The following is a 22140-nucleotide window of genomic DNA, read 5'->3' on the forward strand; positions in this document are numbered from 1 at the left end:
AAATGTATTTTGCTGAGTTTTAGTGTACACAAAGTAGCTGTTTAGAGATGTATATGTTTCAGAGCCACTGCTCTGATTATTCTTTTTTTTGTTTGTGTACGTCCCCCTCCACAGAAGCACTCTGTCTGTTAAAAAAAGATGGCTACACAGATACTCAGAATTAGTAGAGCTGGGTCTTAACTTTGCAGTTTGGATCTAGATTCAAAACCAAGCAGGAATGTTGTAGATGATGTCCTAACTTAGTTCAAGCAGCAATGTTTTGGGTTTGTTTTTTTTCTTTTGGTCTGACGTGTCGGCTTCAAATAAGACAACTGGATCCAAGTCCTGGACTAATAGCTGAAAATCACCTAGACTTATTAATATTAATGTACTTTTCCTTTCTTACCTGGAAGAAACTTAGTTCTTTCAGGAAGCTTTTCATGTGAGTGAAAGATTAAAAAAAAAAAAAGGAAGAAGAAGAAGTGAGGCTGAAACCCTACCCAGGAAGTTCAAGCTACAAGAAGGTAGCACAAAAACCCAAGCAGGTATTTTAATGGCCTCCGTGGTCAGTAGTTCTAGGACTATTGATTTCAAAGTGTAACTTAAGGTAGTAGGAGTGGAAAGTGATGAAGGAATTAATTGAGAGCCATTGATTTGTTTCAAGATGACATCACATGGCTGCTGGCACAGATGACCTAAATAGACCATTTTGGTTACTGTCTCAGTAAAATTCAAGTAATAACTAAATACACCGGGCAAACTGTCTTCTCTTACATCAGGAAAGCCTATCTGCCTCTATGGTGGTGAACTAAGGCACATTTTGCCTAATATTGTCCAGAATAACACATCAAATATTATGGTCTGCATGTCTTACAGACTCATATCCAGTGCAATCACACTAACGCTATATTAAACAAAATATAAAAATATTTTGTGACAAGTTAAAAATTCATTCACAGCTATCTTGTAGACATAGTTGGGAATTAAATACGTACATCTGACTGCATGTATAAAAATGTAAACATGATAAAACTAAATTTTGTATGGTAATTGTAAAATTATTATAATTTTTTTTTTATTGCACTCTTATATAGTGTTACCTGCAGCTCCTCTTGGAACAATCCAGGTAGGTTTTTCAGAGTCTTTCAAAGCCATTTGTACCTAGGTGGGACATTTAAAGTGTGGTTACACTTAGCAAAGCGAGTGGCTGTAAAAGAGGTTCCAGCTGTAGGTCTCTCTAGACCTCGCCAGGAGTGGAAGGAAGATGCTTGGAATATGCAATCAGCAGTGAGACCGTTCAGTGGTAATGTGTATTTCAGTGAAACTTGTAGCTGGAAGGTTTCTCAACCCCAAAGTGGAACAACAGGTCATAAAATAAGCCAGATATGTACCCCCAGCAGTCCTGGAGTACAGGTACTTGCCCATTCAAAGCCAGGGCTTCAAACTGGGTCTTCCGCTTCCCACACAAGTCTACCAAATGAGCAGCTCTGGTAGGCTTATCTCTTACTTCTTCATGACAACTTTGATACAATCTTATTCTTAGTGAACTGTAAGAAGAAAACACTTTTAGAAACCTCAGCAGAACTGTTTTCTGACAAACTTTCATTCTGAAGGAGTAAGTTTTGTCCCCTGCTTTTTCAAGCCCAGACAGGAGTGTCCTTGACTCTCTTCTATCTGGTGCATAGCAGTGATGGGAAAGAGTCCTCATTACCTAATGTGCAATTCACCTTGCCTGTGAAAGTAACTTTAAAAACAAACTTTTGTTGTTAGGCTCTGGAGCCATGAAATCCATGCATGGCTTCTGTGCCAGTGTGGACAGGTCAAAATAGACGGCAATACCATGGTCTAGATAAGAACAATAGAATTCTGCAGAGTTAAATTTATTTACCATAACCGAATTGATACAAAGAATAAAAAAGAAACCTTAAGAGTAATGAAGAAAGCTATTACCTGACAGGATTAAAGCAAAGTTAGTGCTGTTTATAGAAAACCTCAAAAGACTCTAACTTAGGCTAATAAATTGTTTTCTAAGTTGAGACTATAGTGAGATTAAATCCATAAGAGAGAGAGAGGTAAGCCAAAGTTGATAGTGACAACTCACCAGAATTCAAGACTCTCTTTATCCAGATACTTAGTTTTGGCTTTAGATCATATTTAATAACAAAAGCTTAATTATAGTACCTTTTATTGCCTTGTTAATAATTTGTTTCTCTACCAGAGATCGGATCAGGCTACTGCTGAAATATTTGGCTTAATTCTATTGACCTCATTGATGCAGATAGAGATCTTTTTTTCAGGTAATGGTGTCTTCCTTCAGACTTAGCTAGTTTCCTTGGATGAAACTATGATTTACTATGATTTTGTGTGAGTCTCATCGACTTTGGGTCTTAGTATATAGAATCTGCACCTTTGTAGCAGTGAGTAAGTACCATTATCGTAATTCTTCAAAGAATTTTGTTTCTAATGATTTTATATCCCACTGAAATGTGTATACCATCTTGAGATACTAAGAAACAGCCAAGTAGCTTAAACAAGGTTCAGAACATAAAAGAGCAAATAGCTTAGTTACATATTTAGAGTAGACTGCCAACTTCATCTTTTAGTCCTGAGGTAAGTATGTCTTTGGTCTTCAATTTTTGTTTAACATTACATCTGAAAACTGGAAGTGCTGTTCTGGCCTTTTTGATATAACTGCTTCTTCTGTGCTTGTGGTGTCGTGGTACCCCAGCTTCTGCTGTTCTGTGCCTAGCAGTGTGTAGCAGGCTCCTGGAGACAGGCGCTACAACCCGTCCACGTGCCAGCCTCTCGGTGGGTAGCCACAAGCACAGGTATTTCCAATCAACATCTAAACATTGACTTTACCACCAAAAAGATAAACGGTGCAAATATTTTAGGCAAAATATTTGAAATGTCACGACTACGAAAAAAGAGTTATATGCCAGTATAAATCCTTAATTGCTTGGAGCCTAGTTTACTTCAGAGAGGGAGGCCAACTCTTGAGGCCATACCATTGCACGACAATCTGTTAACATACAAAAACAACAGTTAGCAGAGGGACAATACTTCAACTTGCAGTTGTCTTCTGGTCTTTTGGAGACTGGAGCTTTTTAGCCAATGGCACAAAGTCAGTATTTCACACAGTTTTTACATGGTTTTGAAAAAATAGTTTCTTCCTCAAATAATTTATTTTACCTGTAGCCAATATAATAGATGTGACTAAGGTAGTTGAATTGCATAGTAATTGCAGGTGGCTGCAGTATTATCATCTTACTGCCTACTGTAATATAGCTGTTTTGGGGGTGTCAGTATGGCTTCTAAATGTCTTATGTCATTTGAAATGTCATTTGAAAGGAGTAAAAAGGTAATTCAAAAAAGCCTTTCTAATTGGCAACTGTTTATATCATAGCATTTGAAAGGGATCATAATATGTCTCCAAATCTCTGTATTCAGGAACATCCTCTCACAAATGCAAGAAAATGTGTTTTAAGCCCAACTACCAGAGAAGCCAAATATCACCTGTAGCTCCTACTTATATCAGTACAGTGTTTGCATACCTGTTACCTCTGAACAGTATGACTAAGCTCTTAGCTTGAAGCTGTACTGTGCTTTTTTATACTGTGAATTGTTATTATTTTTCATTGTATCATGAAAATTAAGTCCAGAGAGTTTAAAAGAAGCTCTAAAGATCAGCACCTATTCTCCCTTACAGTCTAGATTTTGACATTGTAAAATATAAAGCTTATTAGTCCAAAAAGACATAGAAATATTCCTTGCCCAATTTTTAAACAAAATAATCTTATACCTTAAATAATAGCACAGAAACAGTAGCGAACATTTTATAAATATACACAAACTAAAGTAAAAGAAACACTTGGTCTTTTTACTATTTGTATAGATTGAATAACAATGCAAGGCCTCTTCCATTACGCTGTATGTTGTTACCATATGGAATTTCCTTTGGTTTGATAAGTAAGCCATGGTATCATAGCAAACTATGTCTTAACTCTAATGAAGTGTGAAGAGTGGCAGCATTAAATAGTGGCCACTTCTTGGTTATATTCTGATACAACTAACACATGCTAATAAAAAATAGAAAATTTCATTTTTCAAGGGACGTAGTCACTGACTCCTTCAATTCATTATTGACACAGTAGAAAAAACACCTGGCACTTTCTTATTTCTCTCTAGTTAAATCATCCAGTGTCCCTTCATTTCTGTTTTCTAGTAAAATATAAAAAATAAAGAGGACTGGGGATAATTCACTGTATTTACTGGTGGGTACAGCATAGAAAAGAAAGAGGGCAGGAAGCCTGGCTACAGTCAGGTTTATAATCAACTTCACCTCTTTTCAATGGGACCTCTAATTTTGCATACGACTTCTTGTAATTCTAACAGGGCTTTTTTGCCTGCTGGCTGTCATGATCCTTATTAATTTTTAATATCTAGCCCTGGCATTCTGGAAGAAATAAATGGTCATTAATTATAATCATGATTTCTTTTTCTTCTAATGCCCCCCAGAGACCTGTATGAAAAATACTAGATCTCCTGCTATTAAATGTTACATGGCACAGGCTCGGGTGGTGTGAACCACTGCTTTGCTTGAACGCGAGGGCCGAGTGGCACTGTCTTCATGGTACCCTCCTCTCTTCCCTGGGAGTTCCCGGGGAAAGGCGGTGAGTGAGGTGCATTAGCCTTAAAGCTGGCATGGGGAGAGGTGACACTGTCGGATCACTTCTACTCCGTGCTTTTCATCTGTCCGTTCCCCCTTCTGTCTGCTCTCATCTCACCTCTCTGCATCTTGCGGCGTTTCAGGAATATCCACGGGATATTCCTCCAGCAACGCTGACTCTTGCTGACCTGCACTGGAGTGTGGTCTCAGAGCACTGCTGTTCCTCTCTGTACTGCACTTTTGCTAAGAGGCAGCGTTGTGCAGGTTTTAGGGTACTGATCATGAGTATTTCTGTGGACGGCGCTGAATTTGATACCCAGAGTTACGTCAGGGGGCTTGGAAGTGGCTGCGTGGGGATTGCCCGTAGGGCTTTTCCAAAGGCTCTCTAAGTATGAAGGAGAGAATACGGATGTGCAGCAGAGAGCTTGCTGTCCCTTCCAGATGTCAAGCAGCTTGAATCTACACAGTGTCTTTTGGTTAGACAGCTTGTGCTGTGTACATTAGCCTCTGACAGTCTACAGATTATGATTTCATCTGCTTCTATCCTTTTCTCTCTCCAGTGTGGCAAATGAATCTTATTTTAGAATGATTGCAGGCAGGATTCTCCGCAGTGATAGTTTATCTATCGCTCTCTTGATGCTTTACCGGAGTTCTGGTATTCTCTCTAGTTTTCATTTTGTGTTGTGTTTATTTTTCCTAAAAACTGCTCTCAGTTTGTCTGGTACAGCTACAGTACACATCCCGTACAAAAATTGTGTAATTGTATAGAAAATTCAAAGTTAGAGTAGTATTTCACAAATATATGAGCCTTTCATGGATTTTAAATACCAGTACCTTTATATGTGCTATAGCCCACTTCAAAAGGGATGGTATTTATAGCTCCCACTTCCTAAATACTATAATAAAAAAACACATACACTAAATGGTCTTAGCAATTTGGGTAACTTTTTGATGATAAAGCGTTGTTTTGTTTTAGAAGCAGCACTTTGCAAAAGAGTTGGCAGAATGATTTGAACGGAATCATTCTGACATGCCAGAATCAAAATATAATTTGTATCTGCAAAGATTTTTTCTTCTCAAGAATTTCTACTAGAAATTTGTAGGAACTGCTCTTTTTGATTCGTTTCTATTATACTTTTCTCACTGTATTTCTTGTTCATGACGACTTCTGTTTTCACCCTGTACGGGCATTAAAAATATAAGGAAAAATGTAAGATTTTTCTACCATCATGTCACTTGTGTATTGATTTAGATAACTGGTTTTGTGTTTTTTTTACTTGAATGGTATTTGTGGGAACAAAGGCATTTGAGACTGATTTCCTGGCTCAGGCTTACTTGGTAGTGTCCCTTTACAGGTTAAAGTCATGTAAAAACTTGTATTGATTTCAGCGAGTACACGGAGACCCGTTCTCACGAGCTCGTACTAATGGCAGTGGAGGGGACTGGGTGCAAGGGGTGCTCATCACTCCCGTTAATACCAGCGGGAGCTGAGGCGGCCCAGCGTTCCCAGGATCCCATCTGTTTTGCACTTACTCAGTTTCAAAGCCATCTGAACCCTCTGTTTTGAATCACGAAATCACAGTGAAGCTCTATTTGTCTCTCTTTGGTGATCTTGCAAACTAATCAAATTTAAGCCCTTCTCTTTTCCTCCACTTGAGCTTTTAGATTTCTTCAGTGCCCATATTTCTAAAAAGATCATACACCCGTTTTAGACTCTCCCTGCGCTTGCCACTTATATAAAGTTGAGAATCACAAGTGCTTCAGGGTGGTGTTTGTGCTTAGGGGCGGGAGGAGTATGTCGAGCCTCCCTGCTGGAGACAGAGCGCCTCTGCGTGTCTGCGCCCCGACTTTTATCTTGAGACTGTATTTCCTTAAAACCCAATAGACCAGAGAAAGTACATCTTCTGCTTGTTTATTGATTTAGGACTCTTCCTGCCTGTTTCTGGGAAGGAAGAAAATGAATAAAAAGCCACCTTCATTATTTCATTTTTAATTTCCTTTTCCCAAAGTAAGCAGAGCAAAATTAGATTTAGTCTGATGCATGTTCCACAAATAAATTACATGGAACTAGAGTGGTTAAATGAACTTTTCTTGGGGATTATTGGAAAGATAAATATTTAAACACTGAGTTTGAGGTAAGTCATGTTTATGAAATATCTTTCTTGTGTGTATGTGTTGCTACTTTTTTTTCCTATTGTGGCTTCTCTCGTCAGCTCAATGCTGAGGACATTAAAGCCAGTGTGACTACCACTCTCAAAAAATTGTTCTCTCTCTCTCTCTCTTTTTTTTTTACCAGTAAATGGCACTTTTTTACTTAGTTTTATTTTTATATGAAGCTCGATTATGTTTTACAATATATCTTAACTATAAGAATTCAAATTACAAGAATTAGGGTTACGTCTCATAAAAAGTATATTAAGTAACTCTAAACATTCTTTGAAAATACTTAAATTTCAAAAGAATTTATAAACCTTTGAGTAGTTAATGTATGAACCTCAAATTTTTAGGATTCATCTTAAACTGATAGACTTAAAGTGGCAAAATCACAGGATGACACTGTAGTAAATCAGCCTGATAAACTTCAGAAAATTTCTGAAAGGGAAAAGGTAGGTGTTATTTACATTACATAAGGAAAAATGCAGGCGGTAACACGGATCAAGATTGTACATTCAGTCTACGGGTTAATTAAATAACCTTCATGTCAGTGATGTAGAGGGTAATCATGGTACCTCTTTAGGTAACTATTATGTTAGTATCTCAAACTAGAGTACTTGTTTCTGCAGTATAATTCTGCAGCATAATACAGATTTATGAATCTTTAGGTGGACAGGGAATTAAAGATTAATAAAATAAAATAAAATGAGTAAAATGAAGGTAGATTCATCTTACTTATCTTGGTATGCTCATACTACAAAGAATCTCCAAGGTTCAGACACTGATGCAGATGAAATGGTAACAACCAATGCCAGTAATGATTCATACTACTGGAGTCAAGAAGAGAATCACAGAAGCAACGGGGCTCTTAGGTTTTCGTGCTCCCCTACTTAGGAGAAGTGCTTCTGACTGCACGGTAACTTTACTGGTACTGGGTGACTTTCATGCGTGAAATTTATAGTCTGTGGAGTAGGTTGGTCAAACAACTGAACTATCTGTAATGGTCAGAATTTAGCAAACAGCATCTCATTTTCAAGCCTTTGGCTGGTTAAGAGTAAATGGGTTTCATAACTAAGTGAAAGAGAACATGGAAGTGTGTTTAGTGGCTGGTCATGGTGTTTTATATAGAAAGCTCTGTGCAGTGTTATCATGTAGAAAAACTGCCTGGTTTTATCGTCTAAGTATTTCCTGAGTATATGTATACATTTAGGAACCTATATGTATATAGATGGGGATGGCGTTCCAGTCACTGAACCTGCACAGGACTGGGTATATATATATACGGTCTGTGATCTAAAAGTCAATCTTTTGAAGTAGATAACTCCTTCAAAATTCATTACAGTAAAACCATATCCCACTCTGCAATTAATCTATTCAGGGAAAAAATGACCTTAGTAGGATTTCTGACTAGGAGCTTTAGGTTTGGCTCAAGTTTAGAAAAGAATAAACTGACAAAGCAGAAATATGGTTGTAACAAGGGGATGTGAAGTCTCTGATTGCTGCACAAATCCTAAAGAGTGAGCCTACATTCACCAGACTAATAGTGTTGCCAGCTGCCTGTAATTACAACGTATGTTTTGTTTCTTTTTAAAACACAAGTTGAGTTTATTTTGTCAGGTTCATTGGAAGGACATGACTCTCGTTGATACGTTCAAGTAACAGGATTTTTTTTTGCTGCTGCTGCTGCTGCATTGGAAGTATATGTGCAGTACAAAAATTTCAGTATGAGAAAAATCACATTGATGAATTCAAGAGGGAGTTATGCCCAGGAAGCATTAATGCAGACTACTGGTTCTATCTTTTATTTTTCATAGAAGTGCACTGAAAATATGGGTAGCAGATAAAAAAAAGTCATGTAGTGCAAAAAGAGTGCAGTTCTTTACGAGCGTGACATTAATCACATATGAACTTTGTAGTTCATAATCACAATGAACTTTGTAGTTTTGTTAATTAACTGCTCAGAGTTCAGAGTTGTAGCATCTATTTCTATACCAATATTTCAATTCAGTATTTCCACAGAGCAGTTTTTATGTTCTTAAAACGTCCCAAGTCTTCCCTCTCCCTGTTCCATTTGTTACTGCTTTCTGCCAGCTCCGTCAGCAAAACTGTTACATTTACAAGTGCTGTCTTTTCTTTTTTCCAAATTTCATGCCCAGCAGGATCTTCTTGCTTCTTTAACACCTTCTACTGCACTGCAATTCCAAAATGATAGTCTCAACAACACGAGCATCCTAGGCTTGTTGATTTTTGGTCTGTTATATATCGTGGGCCAGTGGATACATCCAGATTTTTTGAATTATGCTAATGAATACTTATGTAAATATTCTGTGTGTGGCTAAAAACCTAAATCTTCCAGAAGAATATGGTTTCCTTCCTTTTTCTTAATGAGAACTTTGACTTTTACATGTTGATCTCTAGCTGCCTGGATATGCTTAGTTTTGTTTTCATTATTTCCAGAATTTACAGACCAGTTAGACAAAATTATACATTATTTCAGCTGTTTTTCAAGGTAGCTTCCAAATCCGCCCCTAACTGTAATAAGTGCTGTGCACAGCCAGTTAGCCATCTGCCACCGTACATCTCCAGAATTGAGGCCTGGAGCTTTCAAAGCTTTTTTGTTCCTGAACAAGTTTTGGAGGCCGTGCTTTTCAGTGCTTATCTGATGTGCCAACAGCAGTTCTCAGTTCTTGCTTGTTCTTTTTGAGCACTGTATTGTTTGACATGTCTTTTTTACCACTTTAAATTGGGAAATTTTTCTTATCTTCTAGCAAAGACTATTTGGCAGTATTTTCTGAAATTGGTTGAATTTTCAGCATTTCCCTATTCATTCGGTGGGATTAATAAGTGGGATCAGAACAGAAGTTAGGCCAGCCCAGAGTCCTTTACGAAAACACTATGCAATGTATAGAAAATATCTTAACATTTCAGAAGAGCAATACAGTATTACGTTGCAGATTTTAGGCATTTAAAATACTGACCAGTAACTAATGATTTGGACCTAATTTGTGTTGGAACCTAATTTGCTAATCATCCTAGCAACATGGAAAAGGAGTGTTTGAAATACTAACTTACATGAACAGAAGAGTAAAAATGCAAAACATGTCAAGCCTTAATGAAGAAGATTTGATAACTTACTGCTCCCCACGCCAGCAGTTTCAAAAAGCTTTGTGGCCTCAAGCTGGCTAATCCAGTAGATGTCATGACCTGACTCTGAGACTTGATGACATGAGAAACTTGCTTCTGTGATGTGTTTCAAAACTATTTGCTTTGAATGCATGCTCGCCTTAATTAGTGTTTGTTCAGCATTTTGAGAATATTGGATCAAATTTTCCCCGGGTTTAGAAACTTGAGCAGTGTAACTCCAGTTGAGGATAGTTCTTCATCTGTTGTAAATCTAAATAGTCTCACTGCAACTATAATTACTTTGCTCGTTGCCTGTCAGTAGTATGGGAAACAAAAAGAGCAAAAGGAAAATAATGATGTCATGAGTTTATACTGTACTGATTTTGCTCTTATTGAACCAATATGAATAGTTCTGGTGGCAAATTAATTGAAAATCCATGACTGTGAGAGATGTTGAGGGATTACTGCCCATATCATTATCAGTAATGTAAAAATTCAAGAATACTATAACTGCCGCAACTGGTTTAAAAATGAGAGTCTTACACAGAGGCCTCCAGTAGAGCTGGAGAGCTTGTGGAGTCCAGGTCTCACAGCACTTAGGAGCTCCACCAGTGAAACGCCAGTTTGAGCCAGTTTGTCAGCTGCCCTAGATCTGTGGACTTCCATTGCAAATATATGACTGAAAGACCAAATCTAGTCATTTTAGAAAAATCACTCCTCTGAGGACTAGGTCAATTAATTTCAAATGTGCTCATGTAAAAAAAAAAAAAAAGGAATTAGGCTCATTACAGAAACAGTTTTAGTGACATTCATACAACATTAAGAGAATCATTTTCAACTGGATTGCCTTGAAAATGATACAATAAACTGTAGGGATGTAAGATAAAGTAATAATAAATAGTTAAGCACTATCCAAATGAAAGAAGAATACTAATACATAGTTATTTGGATAGGGAAGAGATAGCTATGTTATTTAAAAACATGGAAGTTTTTTTCAGATAGGATATTACAGTCACATTTTAAACCCATAAATGCTGTAATATTTCCATTAAGGATTTAATCACCTCTAATATTGGATCCCTCATTCTCTTTTGTCCTTGAACCCTTCAGCAGTGTAGTTAACCGCGACTGGGTTAGACTTCTGCCGCGTAGACAGGTGGCTGTTTCGCCAAGAGGTTTTAGAGTATTACTGCGCTGCTCATTAAGACTCCTGTCAAACATGAATGAGCTCCCAGTTTGAAGGTGCCCTGTGGTAAGAACCATTAGATTTGTCTGGTCGTTAAGTATATAAATTTAATTCTTGCTATTAATAAATGACAGGAACTCTTACAATGAGTCATTTCAGAAAGGAAACTTCAATGCTAAATGTTTCTCAGTTTGAAATTTAGGAATATAGACTTCTGTTACCTAGATTTTAAAAGGATTCTGCTTCAGAAGATTTTTTACTCCTTCCTTTTATCTGCACAACATAATATACTTTTTACTTGCCAAGGGAACGTGTCTTCAAATTCACAGATCAAAGTAGCACCAGACCTGAGCTAGGCAACTTACTCCAAGTTAAGGTTCTTTCAAAATGAAACTCCACGTGTATTATAAAATAACAATGTGAGAAGTTAAACCCACTGAAATGAAAGCATATAGACTGAATACACCTTTTGTAAGTTTTAGGAGCTGATAAAACATTTTAATACTCAATGACATTATTTTGAATAGATGAAGATATCATATTAGCAGTAATATAATAAAATATGTAATAAAAGTAATTACAGTAATATAATAAAAATCTAAACTGCCTTTTAGAAAAGGTTCCCACAAAGACTCATGGCAGTTTTTCCAGTTGCTATTAATTTTTGTTACCAATCCATTCAGCCTATTCATATGTACATATGGAAAATAGATTATATTTACACTTTTATTATTACATGTATATGTAAGGGTTCATGCAGTATAGTTCCATCTCTCATACATACAATTTTGCCAAATTTCTTAATGCTGTTTCTGTTGCTGGTCTTGAAATTTTCTCTTTTGAAAATTTTCCCTCGGTTTTCAATTGTCACAGTTGAATTTGTACTCTCCTGAGTTTAAGAAAACCTTTGAAAAATGAAGCAATAATTTGTAAAACAGCCTTCTCTCCCCCAACTATACATTGCAAAGAAAACATGCAGTCAGTACTATCAGCACTATTTAAAGCAGATCCGTTCATACGTGCTAGATCTTCTTTGAAAGTGTCTCTCTCCCAAGTAACTATGATGTAAATTAAAAGAAAGTCCAAGGATCCTGTAAGCTTTCGGTGTCAGCAGCACAGTTGTAGCATACCTGATGTTTGCCCATGTATGTTTTGTGGAGAACACAAATTAGCATGAAGGAAAGCAGATTGGGAAGAGGTGGAGGAAGGACGCAAATCATTTATGTTTTGTGTAATCTCAGTGAGAAATTTCAGTTTTTATTATTGCTTGACAGAACAATACCACGCACACCTGAAAACGAGTGACAGTGAAGCCATTGCCTGAGGGCACATGTATAGTGCCCCCCGCAAAGGGGGAACTGTGGTGGCTGAGTGAAGTAAAAGCAGGAATAAAGGAAAGGCTGTTCAAAAACCAAAATAAGTACGATTTCACCAGCCCTGGATTCATTGGCCTGCCAAAATAATAGATATTAACAGGAAAAGCACTGGGATACCTTAATATTTCTGTGCCTTCTATGCTGCCAGGTTTTTGTCTGCTGGATTTCTGAAATGCAGTATTCAGCACCTCCGTCCCCTGCAGCCGCTGCTGTTCCCTTTGTCTATATTGGGATGTGGTACCCCACCGGCAATCTGCATATTGGACTCCAGAGCAAAATGAACCCTATAGCCTGAAATGATGTTAGTGCATTTTTCTAAGGGAGAAAGCAATGAGTTTCTTTTTTTATATGTATATGTACACACACACACACACACACGTGTATATACATCTACATACACGTGTGTGTGTGTGTGTGTGTGTAAGTTAGTGTTTGTTCCTGTGGTCCACAAAGGATTCCAGAGCTAAGGACTCACGGGCAAATATGTGGTCCTCTTAATTACAGGAATGCCGTTTGTACTGCTATAGTTAGGGGCCTGCCAGCATTTCCATTAACCCCCCCCCCCCCCCCCTTCAGTGGTTTATAGTGCTTGAGTCAGGCAATGATTTGTTCCCCCCCCTCCTCCCCCGGCCTCAAAACTGAAAAAAAAAAGCTGGTTTTAAAATATGAAAGCAATAAATAAGTAACTAAATGTTGACTAGACAGGACTTTGCATTCCTACAGTTTAAGGAGAACTTAATTTTTAAATTGCAGTATAGCTGACCTTTACTATATGATGCTTTTGCAAATGTTTTTGGCTATTTTGAAACTAATCACATTTTTTAATGATTAAGTTTTGCAGTGCCTTTAACTTAGGTTGGTTAGACTGAAACAGCTCTGTAAAAGACAATTAAATGTATTTTGGATCAAAGACCAACTCTTGAAATGGTTCCTTTAATATGAATTAAATAAAAACTTTCAAAGTATTACTGTTTATTGATTTCTACAGTGCTAGTCTAAGTATCCAGACTTTCTGCAAAAAATAAAAGTTGCCTTTACACAGGCATTGAAATGTGGCCACCGCAGCTAGGCATATATAGAGCACTAATATAAGTATAATAGATAATAATAATATAGAGCTCTAAGGTGTTAGAGTCTTAAGGTTTAGTGCTTAAGATTTTCCTAATGGCCTGCTTGCCTGTGGCTCTATTCCTTGATTTCAAAGCTCAAAGCTGTCCTGGCAGAAGACAAATCTATGACATCTTTGTTTAATGGAATAATTTAACTAGAGATTGCACTACATTTTTCATAATCGCAAGTCTTTAAATCAAATTTGAACTTCTCTCGAAAAGACTTATTCTAGCCCTACTTTCGGGTTTGATGCAGAAATCAATGGAAAAAATGATCTTTAAGGAGATGGTGGCCTTTCCTCTGTTTTCTTCCCTCCACAAACACTATATAACCAATTTGGAGGAGAATAAAAACGCCCACTGGGGTTAAAGCACTAAAATCTGTGAGAGAAGTCCATGAAACTTATTACAGGTACAGCATGTGCCATTAAAAATAAAGTGTATCTTCCATCTGACACTGACTAACTGCCTTATTATTGTGATTAAACCCTTACCTTAAACCTTACAACTTCTAAGAAACAGAAGAATAATCAATAGTGAAGACTGAACTGTTCAGTGCTTCTCCAAAATAAGTTCTAACTAATGGCAGATATTTCCTTTTTAATGATTTTTCCCTGAATCCTAAACTAATTTAAAAAGTATGCATCTGTTCTGCACGTGACTGCTCCAAAGAACTTTTTTCTGGTATGGCTCTGCAATAAATAAAACAGCCATCTCTCAAACTTTTTCCAGTAAATACTTAAATTTTGTTGAAATTGAACCTAAAATAAGCAATGTCACTTGTTAATTTTGCTATCAGCTGAGATACTGTAAGTTGAGTAATTTGTAACATATCCCAGTTCAGTATAAATAACACTTGGGTTTAAATTAGCTATCCAAACAATCTGTGGATACCTGTTTGAATACCCATGTGGCAAGAACAGCTTCAGCAGGACTCTCTGTGGTCGTGTTTAAAGCAAAGGCAAAACTTCATGCAGGAAAGAGGAATGTACCAGTGCAAGCAAGATGTTCTTTTTCCCCCATCAGTTTGATACACGCAGGCATGGTCTGAGAGACTGGAAATTTATCCTTTGAATTTTGCATGGTTGTGTAAAGAATTTTTCTGAAGTTATCTGTATTAATTATCTAGCCCATGATTATCATCCCTAATATTTCTTTTTTGTTTTCCCTCTTAGCTAACAATGCCAACATTTCCTGTTGTTGTGAAGATTGGACATGCTCATTCAGGCATGGGAAAGGTGCAGATGCTATTTATTGCATGTTAGGAGCTTGGGTGTTTGTCTAAAACAATATGCATGTTTTTCTACTTCCTGGATATTTTAACTTTTCACCCATCTGAATTCCGTCTCAGATCCCTGCCCTTTCCAACCCCTGCTTGTCTGTTATTCGAGAAATCACCTCTATTTAAAAAAATACTTAAAACACGTGTACATTCTCAGGCAGTTTACGGATTGTCCTATACAGGGATGGTTTTAGGAACGCGTTGGGATGCTTTCCCAAAGCAGAACTTTATTTCTTAATTTAGCTGACTGCAGTGAAACTATTTAAGAGTCGAGGTGTCTTTGTACAATCCAGCTTTGTGGGACTGAGAATCTAGAAAGTTTTGCTGTTGTTCCCTCCTGGTTTCAGCTTGATACAGAATTTTTCTTCATTTCCTGTCTTAATGTATTCTCTATGGTTGTTTCATACCACTACGTAACTGCTGCTTTCTTTCTCCAAAGTAATTGCATTTCAGTGGTGAGTACAGTTGTTTTGATATTACTTATCTCACAATGATGGTTCAAGGGACATGATTTAAATCCCACTTTTGCTGATATCAATGAAATTTTTCAGTCATTACAGATTAACCACTTTCTCTCACTGAAAACTCTTCAGAGTGCTTTAAGTGTTTTGGATTAAAAAAAATCATCAGACAATAATATTTACTATCTTGAATCTTGAAAAGTTCCATGGACATAAAATTTGCCACTGAGCAGTGGAAAACTGATTTAATTGCATTTTATTCAATAATTATGCAACTTCTACTCTATGTTATGTTCTTTCCCTATGACTGATTGTTTTAGTTAGCACTTAGTAAGTCGGTGGAAATTTGGCAGCCAACTTAATTGAGACCAGAATTAATCAGTAATCACTTAAACAGTAGTTTTTGTGGACTGCATATGTGAAGAATTAGAAACTGTATTCTGTACTTTGAATATTAACATCTCATTTATAGTAAATGGAGATAATGTACATAAATGTTCAGCATATCAAATGTCTAAAAAAAGTAAATCTAGATTTTCCTGGATATAAAATAATTCCAATCTCTAAAGATTAAATGCCAATCATTTGTAGTGAAATGCTTAATGTCAGAGTCCAAATACAGGTTTTTCTCATACTCTAGTCCTGCCTAAAAACATTGCTAGCAGGAGTGTTTGCATTTGTCATAACTAGACTGGTGTGTACTATTAGGTTTTCAGAAAGTGAATTGAGACCAGGCTTTGGGTCTGGTTTTGTGGCTCTCAAATGGCAAATTACACTGTACTTGTCCGAGAGTTGAGCACAAATACTTGGGTCTCCTGACTTCGGGTGGCTTCACCAGACCTCCATTTAACCTGCATGTCCTGTCCCACAGCTCCTCGCCTGTGGGTGCTCTGGCCAACAAGCCCCCTTTTAAGTACCAGGTGACGGTGGAATCAAACAAGACACTGGACTTGCAAGATGTTGCAAGCATTCCTAATATTAGATAGCATGAGAAATACTAATCCTTGTCTCCTTTACTTGCCTTTCTGAAATAGTCTTTGGTCAGCATCTTTAGTTAGATTTCAGTTTCCCTCTCCCATTTTCTACCAGACCTCTCTCTTAAGTCACTTTTTTCCCCACTTTAGCCAGCTTCCTTTGACTTGACTGAAATCACCATAGAGATATACCCTCCCTGTCCAAAAGTAATGCCTCTCTCCCGCTGAGGTTTCCTTCTCCCTCGCCCGCCAAATCAGTATTCCCCACTTTTCCACCACCCTCTTACTTTAAGATGTTAAAGTTTGGTGGCTTTAGTACCCATTAACAATCTCTTACACTGTGTTCTGCATCTAGGAAATTCTAATCCTAGAAAGCCTGACTCCTCACAGAGAACTTGGGAAAAATGGGAAAAACGTGTAGTTTGACTGTCTTGAGCCAACCCTCTGTGCTCCACGTGAACGGGCACTCATCAGGATGTCATGATCCTTTATCTTCTCCCTCCTGGGAGATGCATGACAGATTGGATTGTACATGATTGGCTGTATACACACTAACACATTCATTTATATGTCCAATTTAGTAAATCAACAAGAATTCTGTATAGATTAAAGCAGAATAAAATACCACTGTCTGCAAATTGCTTTCTGCAGCAGAACAGGAAAATATTAATTTTTCCTGGGAAAATAGATACCTTAATGCAGAATGTTTTTTGTCATATTCCTGGATAGAATCTAGAAATCAGATAAAATATCCAGTTCTTTTATATAAACTAATGCTATCAAAACCCATATTTTTCATGAATGCCATTTGCAAGTGAATTCTACATTTTATTCCTAACTGCTGTTTTTTCTCTTGTATGTGCTGTTTACTTGTGATATGATGACTGCAGATCAAGGTAGACAACCACTACGATTTTCAGGACATAGCCAGTGTGGTAGCACTCACTCAGACCTACGCCACTACTGAACCCTTCATAGACTCCAAATACGACATCAGGATCCAAAAGATAGGCAGTAACTACAAAGCATACATGTGAGCCAAAAACTTACCTTCTTTCATCCTTTTATTTGAAAACTGATAAGCTTCAACAAGGTTAAGGCTGTTGGATGAGTCTCTGAATTGAAATGTGATGACTCCATGTCTCCATTGTCATACTCTTTGGAAAGAAGGTATTTTAGACTTTCTGGGTTTATCAAGGCATTTTTTTTTAAGTTGATTGTCATTGGGAGGAGGAGAATAAAACAACAGGTGACCCTGCCACGAGGGTTTTCCTGCTAACATTTATTTATATCTTCATATAAAGAAATGAGCAGGTGGAAGGGGATTTGTTTTTTATAGAGGAACATGTTAAATCAGATTTCTTTCCATCTTTTCACCCATTTAGGTCACATTTTCTTTTCCCGCTGAAGATATTTAGATGGCATTCATTCACACAAACCTGAATGATAACCTTACACTAATGGAAGAAAGTACCTTTCTTTTACTGTAACAGATGTAAGAAAAATTCTAATTGTACAATGACCTTCATATATATGGATGAAAATCTATTCTAATTTTAGAAGAGCCATTGGAGGTTGCATCCTGTTAAGAGATCATTACTGTACCAGAGGCTAAAAGGGTGTTTCAGAGACAACTTTAAGGAGAGCAGCAAGACAGATTACCATGTATCAGTTGAGCTATGGTAACTGTCTTTCTGCATATTTTTACTCTATTTCAATTATCAAACAGTGTAATTTGACATATACTCATTTCATTTATGTTTAAGACAAAGTCAGAACATCTCATATATTTGTTCCTTCATGCTTACAATTCTGATGCAAGAAAAATATACCAAAACATAGATAAACACACACGCGCGCGTGCACACACACACACCCCACTAGGGACTCCTGTAACACTGGAGATACAAGAGGTTTCTTGTATGTTGACATTAGAATAGAAAACAGTAAAATATAGTCAGATTCTTTATCAGTAAAAATTACTGACCTCCAAGTAATCATAAATATTATGAGAAGCAGAAGTGGGAACTGGGTTAAAGAAAATGCATAAAATGTGTTTTGAGGGTAGAATAAGCAGTAGGTCTCAAGTAGTTTAGAAGCAGCCAGCAAGCTCTATCAGAAATGTGGAACCCTTTGCCTAGCACAGGAGGAGGGGCAACATAAATCCCTTTGTGTTGGTATCGGAGGCCCACGAACTCTGACGTCTCCCCTATGACATTGCTGTCACAGGATCAAAACTGTACGAGTAACTGCTGGCCTCTCTTGACGTACGATTTGGAAGGGTCTTGGAGAAAGAACGTCAAGGCTCGGGCCTTTCAAGAGCAGTTCAGCGGTTCAGCTGCCTCACTTGAGGGGCCTCAAGAAAGGACAACACAGAACAGGCTGGTCATCCTGCTTCTGTAGGTCAGATCCATGCAGCAGTCTGGACAGTCCACCCTCTGCTTTACTTTGAACCCACAACTGTCTAGATTTTGCAAAAAACAGTGTTGGAAATTTGAGTTGCACTAAGTGACCAAGGCAGAGTGTTGAAAGAACTTGCAAGGATTGAGAGGTTTCTGGAGTCTTTTCAGTTACTGATTTTGAGTGTTCTTAGTGAGGTAGGCCAGAAACTCTGTAATTCAAGCTCCCTTCAGAATTTCAGATGTATTGGCCCTACCCCCACCCCTACCTGTAGGCGTAAGGACCAAAAGCAAGTGCTTCTGCATGATACAGCTTTAACACCTGCTTTTCCAGGAAAGTTAATTACAAATCCGTTTGTTTGCCTTACATTGGTTTTCCAAACTGTTGACTTTTCCTAGCTTCAGCCCCGTACCTGAAGACATCCATCCTACTTTTTCTCAAATTGCCATACTCTTGCACTCTAAAGTCCCATCTCTCCTGTCAGTCCAAACCATATCTTGGTCCTAGTCCCACCTCTTTCCCAGAACACTACTACCTTTCTGTCTTCCACGCCGTTATGCCCTACCCTTCATTCTTCCTTGCCCCAGGTTGTTTCCTTTCCCTTTTATTCAGCACTCAGTCCCATTCGATGGCCTTGCTCTCCCCCTGCTTTCAGTTACTGCAGGTGTCTTTCTCTACCTCAGACTCTTTCATACAACCATTTATGCCTCTTCAAGGCTAAAATAATGCTTTTCTCTCTTGTTGGTATTTTGATAGGCAGATTTCTTGTACTGTGCATTACTCATCTCTCTCCTCCCCTATTTATAATACAGAGTTGATGTGTCTCTGTCTTACAGCTCTGAAGTGGTAGTCTTCGCAATAAGGCCCAACTGTTAATGGTTATGACACACTTCAAGATGCCAGCAGAGTCAGATGCTATATTAGTAGCTTGGTGGCCCTCTCCCTGTGGTAGAACTCAGAGCACTGCATTTCATAGGAAAGGCCTTGACTTGAAATTAAAATTCTGTTCAGTCTTTAAAATAACATTTGTAAGAATCAGCCGTGGTATATTTATCATTTTTAAACATAAATGTTTCTTCTTCCTAGAAGAAGTAGTTGGCCTAAGAGACAGCAAAAATAAGTTAAAATGACAGCACATTCCTCCTACCTTTTATTGCTTTTTACGGCTGTACTCCCTAAAAACTAAGGGTTCATCCAAATGCTGAAAGCCTACCAATCATTTTTTCTTCTACATTCTTTCATACAGTTAAATCACACAAAAAAGAAATAGTGATCCATTGTTACAAAGCATCATGAAAAGAGAATATTTACCAAATGTCTGTAAAATTTTTCATGTGCATACATATACATTATGTCAGTAGTATATTGTTTTACAGCTGGTTCTCATTTTCTTCTGTGACACAGGAACAGAGTACTTAGAGAGTTACCACAAAAAATACCAGCTGAACATTTATTTTTGTAGTTTAAAGAGAGTTATTAAGAGCTTCAGTTTTATAATTCTGTGGGAAATTGTGGTATGAGTGGATCCATGACTCACAAAACACTGGTGCTTGTCATCTGTCAGTAGAGATTATAGCCAAAAGGCAACATTGGATCCCTCTAAATACCACACGTCCTCAGAAATACTCAACTACACTAGTACCATTACAGAATTCATATGACTTCAAGGAAATAGAGTTAAAAGGGCCAAACACAATAAAAAAAAACCAACAGAAATCCCCTTTCTATTTCCAAAGTTAATACACTGAATCCATAACTGTATCCTGAAAGGTCAATAAAACAAAAGTACAGCACCACATCAACCACATCTACCTTGTATATGGACAGGCTACCTACACAAGAAGTGTAGGTAGTCATTTCTACATATTTTCCTAATGAGAAGTCACTGGCCAGACAATTTGGATCGCTTACTTTAAATGGTATGTAGCAAAGCAGAGGGTGTTGGAAAGTGGCAAGCCCAAGTTACTACAAAGTATTTATGGTAATCATAATTCCTTCCCCATCTCCCAATTTTAAAGCAGTTCTTCATATATTGCAAAGACCAACTCAAATGAGACCACGTTAAGCCTACTAAGTGTGATGCACTGAGACATGTTAGGAATTGTTCTCTATATTATTCAGTATTTAGTAGAAGAAGAGAAAATAATGATGCAAAAGCACATTTAGCAATAGCAGAACAGAAGCACAGAACAGTGGGGGAACCTAAATATTTCCATAGAGGAAGTCATATATGAATGACTGGAATTGTATCGAAGTTTTAAAAGGCCAGATGGTCTGGTCTGGTACTTCTGCATGGTCTAACCAAACAGCTCTGTTGTTCTGGAGTCCTTCTTTGTCACAGACTGTGGGGCTTCACCCCACAAGCTCCTTCTTTGTATTTAAGAGATAGTGAAAATATAAAAAAGAGGGAGGATGTGAAGAGCTTGCCGAGATATTGCAGCTCAGTCTGCGTCCGTCGCCCTCCGCTCAGGCTTCGCTGGGTCCCTACAGCATCATTACAGCCAGCCACGCAGCCGATCTTGAGACTGCTTCCGATTCCACAGGGAGCATTTCAGGCTTTCAAGTGAAAACATGCCTTAAAGCAAGCCACCTTTTCTTCTCTACTCAGCTGTGCTGAGATTGCATCAGTGCAGTCAAGGATCTTGAACTAAATACTTGCTAAAAGTCTTCAGGGCAGATTATCTTTTCTTTCTTTTTTTTTCCTGAATTGATCACATCTTGCTTCCTAAAAGACACCTTAAATAATACTGCCCTTGAGAAGTCTTCAACAGAGTTGGATTTTGACTTACGAAAAGTGTAATCTCTCTGATGCAGAATATGTATGTATGAATGTATGTAGGATAGTAGGGTAATGGGCTTAATAATTAGTTGCTCTGTAAATGCACACATGCAAATAGATATCACTTTAAAAAGTGAAACTGAAATCATAAAATAGCCTTATTACTGAAAAATGTTGCCTTACACGCAGAACTCAATGTGCACCTTCCCTTTTCACTAGTTTCTCCCACATCAACAAAGAATATGCTGCCTTAGAAGGACTTTAAGCTTTAACATTCAGCTAACTTTACAAGACTCCCATAGAAAGGTCAATATTCCCCCGCAATTGCTACTGACCCTCATAATTAGATTAATAGAAAAATGGGGAGAATACCACTACTGCTGCCTAGTATACTTTTAATAAATTACAGATGTTTCTGTTATTTTACCTATCAGAAGCCGTTCATAATTTGTATCCTTAGCCTATTCCCCATATAGTATTTCTGTTTCAGAAAACAGTAATCTTCTCAGCCCTGGTAACAGTCCTAAAGTCTGAAAGAAAAACCAACTTTATGTGAAAAGATTATTTTTTTCTTAGAGATAAAAGTGGTAAATTTGTGCCTTGAAATAAAGCTATTTAGATTACATGAGTAAACTAGCAAAGAGAAAA

General features: G+C 37.6%; 1 protein-coding gene and 1 long non-coding RNA gene across 2 annotated transcripts in view; one reads left to right on the plus strand and one right to left on the minus strand.

Moving 5' to 3' along the window:
* Positions 1-22140, plus strand: part of SYN2 (synapsin II) — a 202437-nt gene that overhangs the window by 137820 nt on the left and 42477 nt on the right. Inside the window, exons 6-7 of the mRNA XM_064518835.1 lie at positions 14772-14834; positions 17204-17346. Of these exons, the coding sequence (XP_064374905.1) occupies positions 14772-14834; positions 17204-17346 (206 nt within the window). The remainder of the gene's footprint in view (positions 1-14771; positions 14835-17203; positions 17347-22140) is intronic.
* The window catches only part of LOC135329677 (uncharacterized), an 82984-nt gene continuing 72465 nt past the window's right edge, over positions 11622-22140 (minus strand). Inside the window, exon 3 of the long non-coding RNA XR_010391216.1 lies at positions 11622-12016. This is a non-coding gene — a long non-coding RNA (uncharacterized LOC135329677). The remainder of the gene's footprint in view (positions 12017-22140) is intronic.

This window comes from Dromaius novaehollandiae, chromosome 12, assembly GCF_036370855.1.
Source record: "Dromaius novaehollandiae isolate bDroNov1 chromosome 12, bDroNov1.hap1, whole genome shotgun sequence".
NCBI lineage: Eukaryota > Metazoa > Chordata > Aves > Casuariiformes > Dromaiidae > Dromaius > Dromaius novaehollandiae.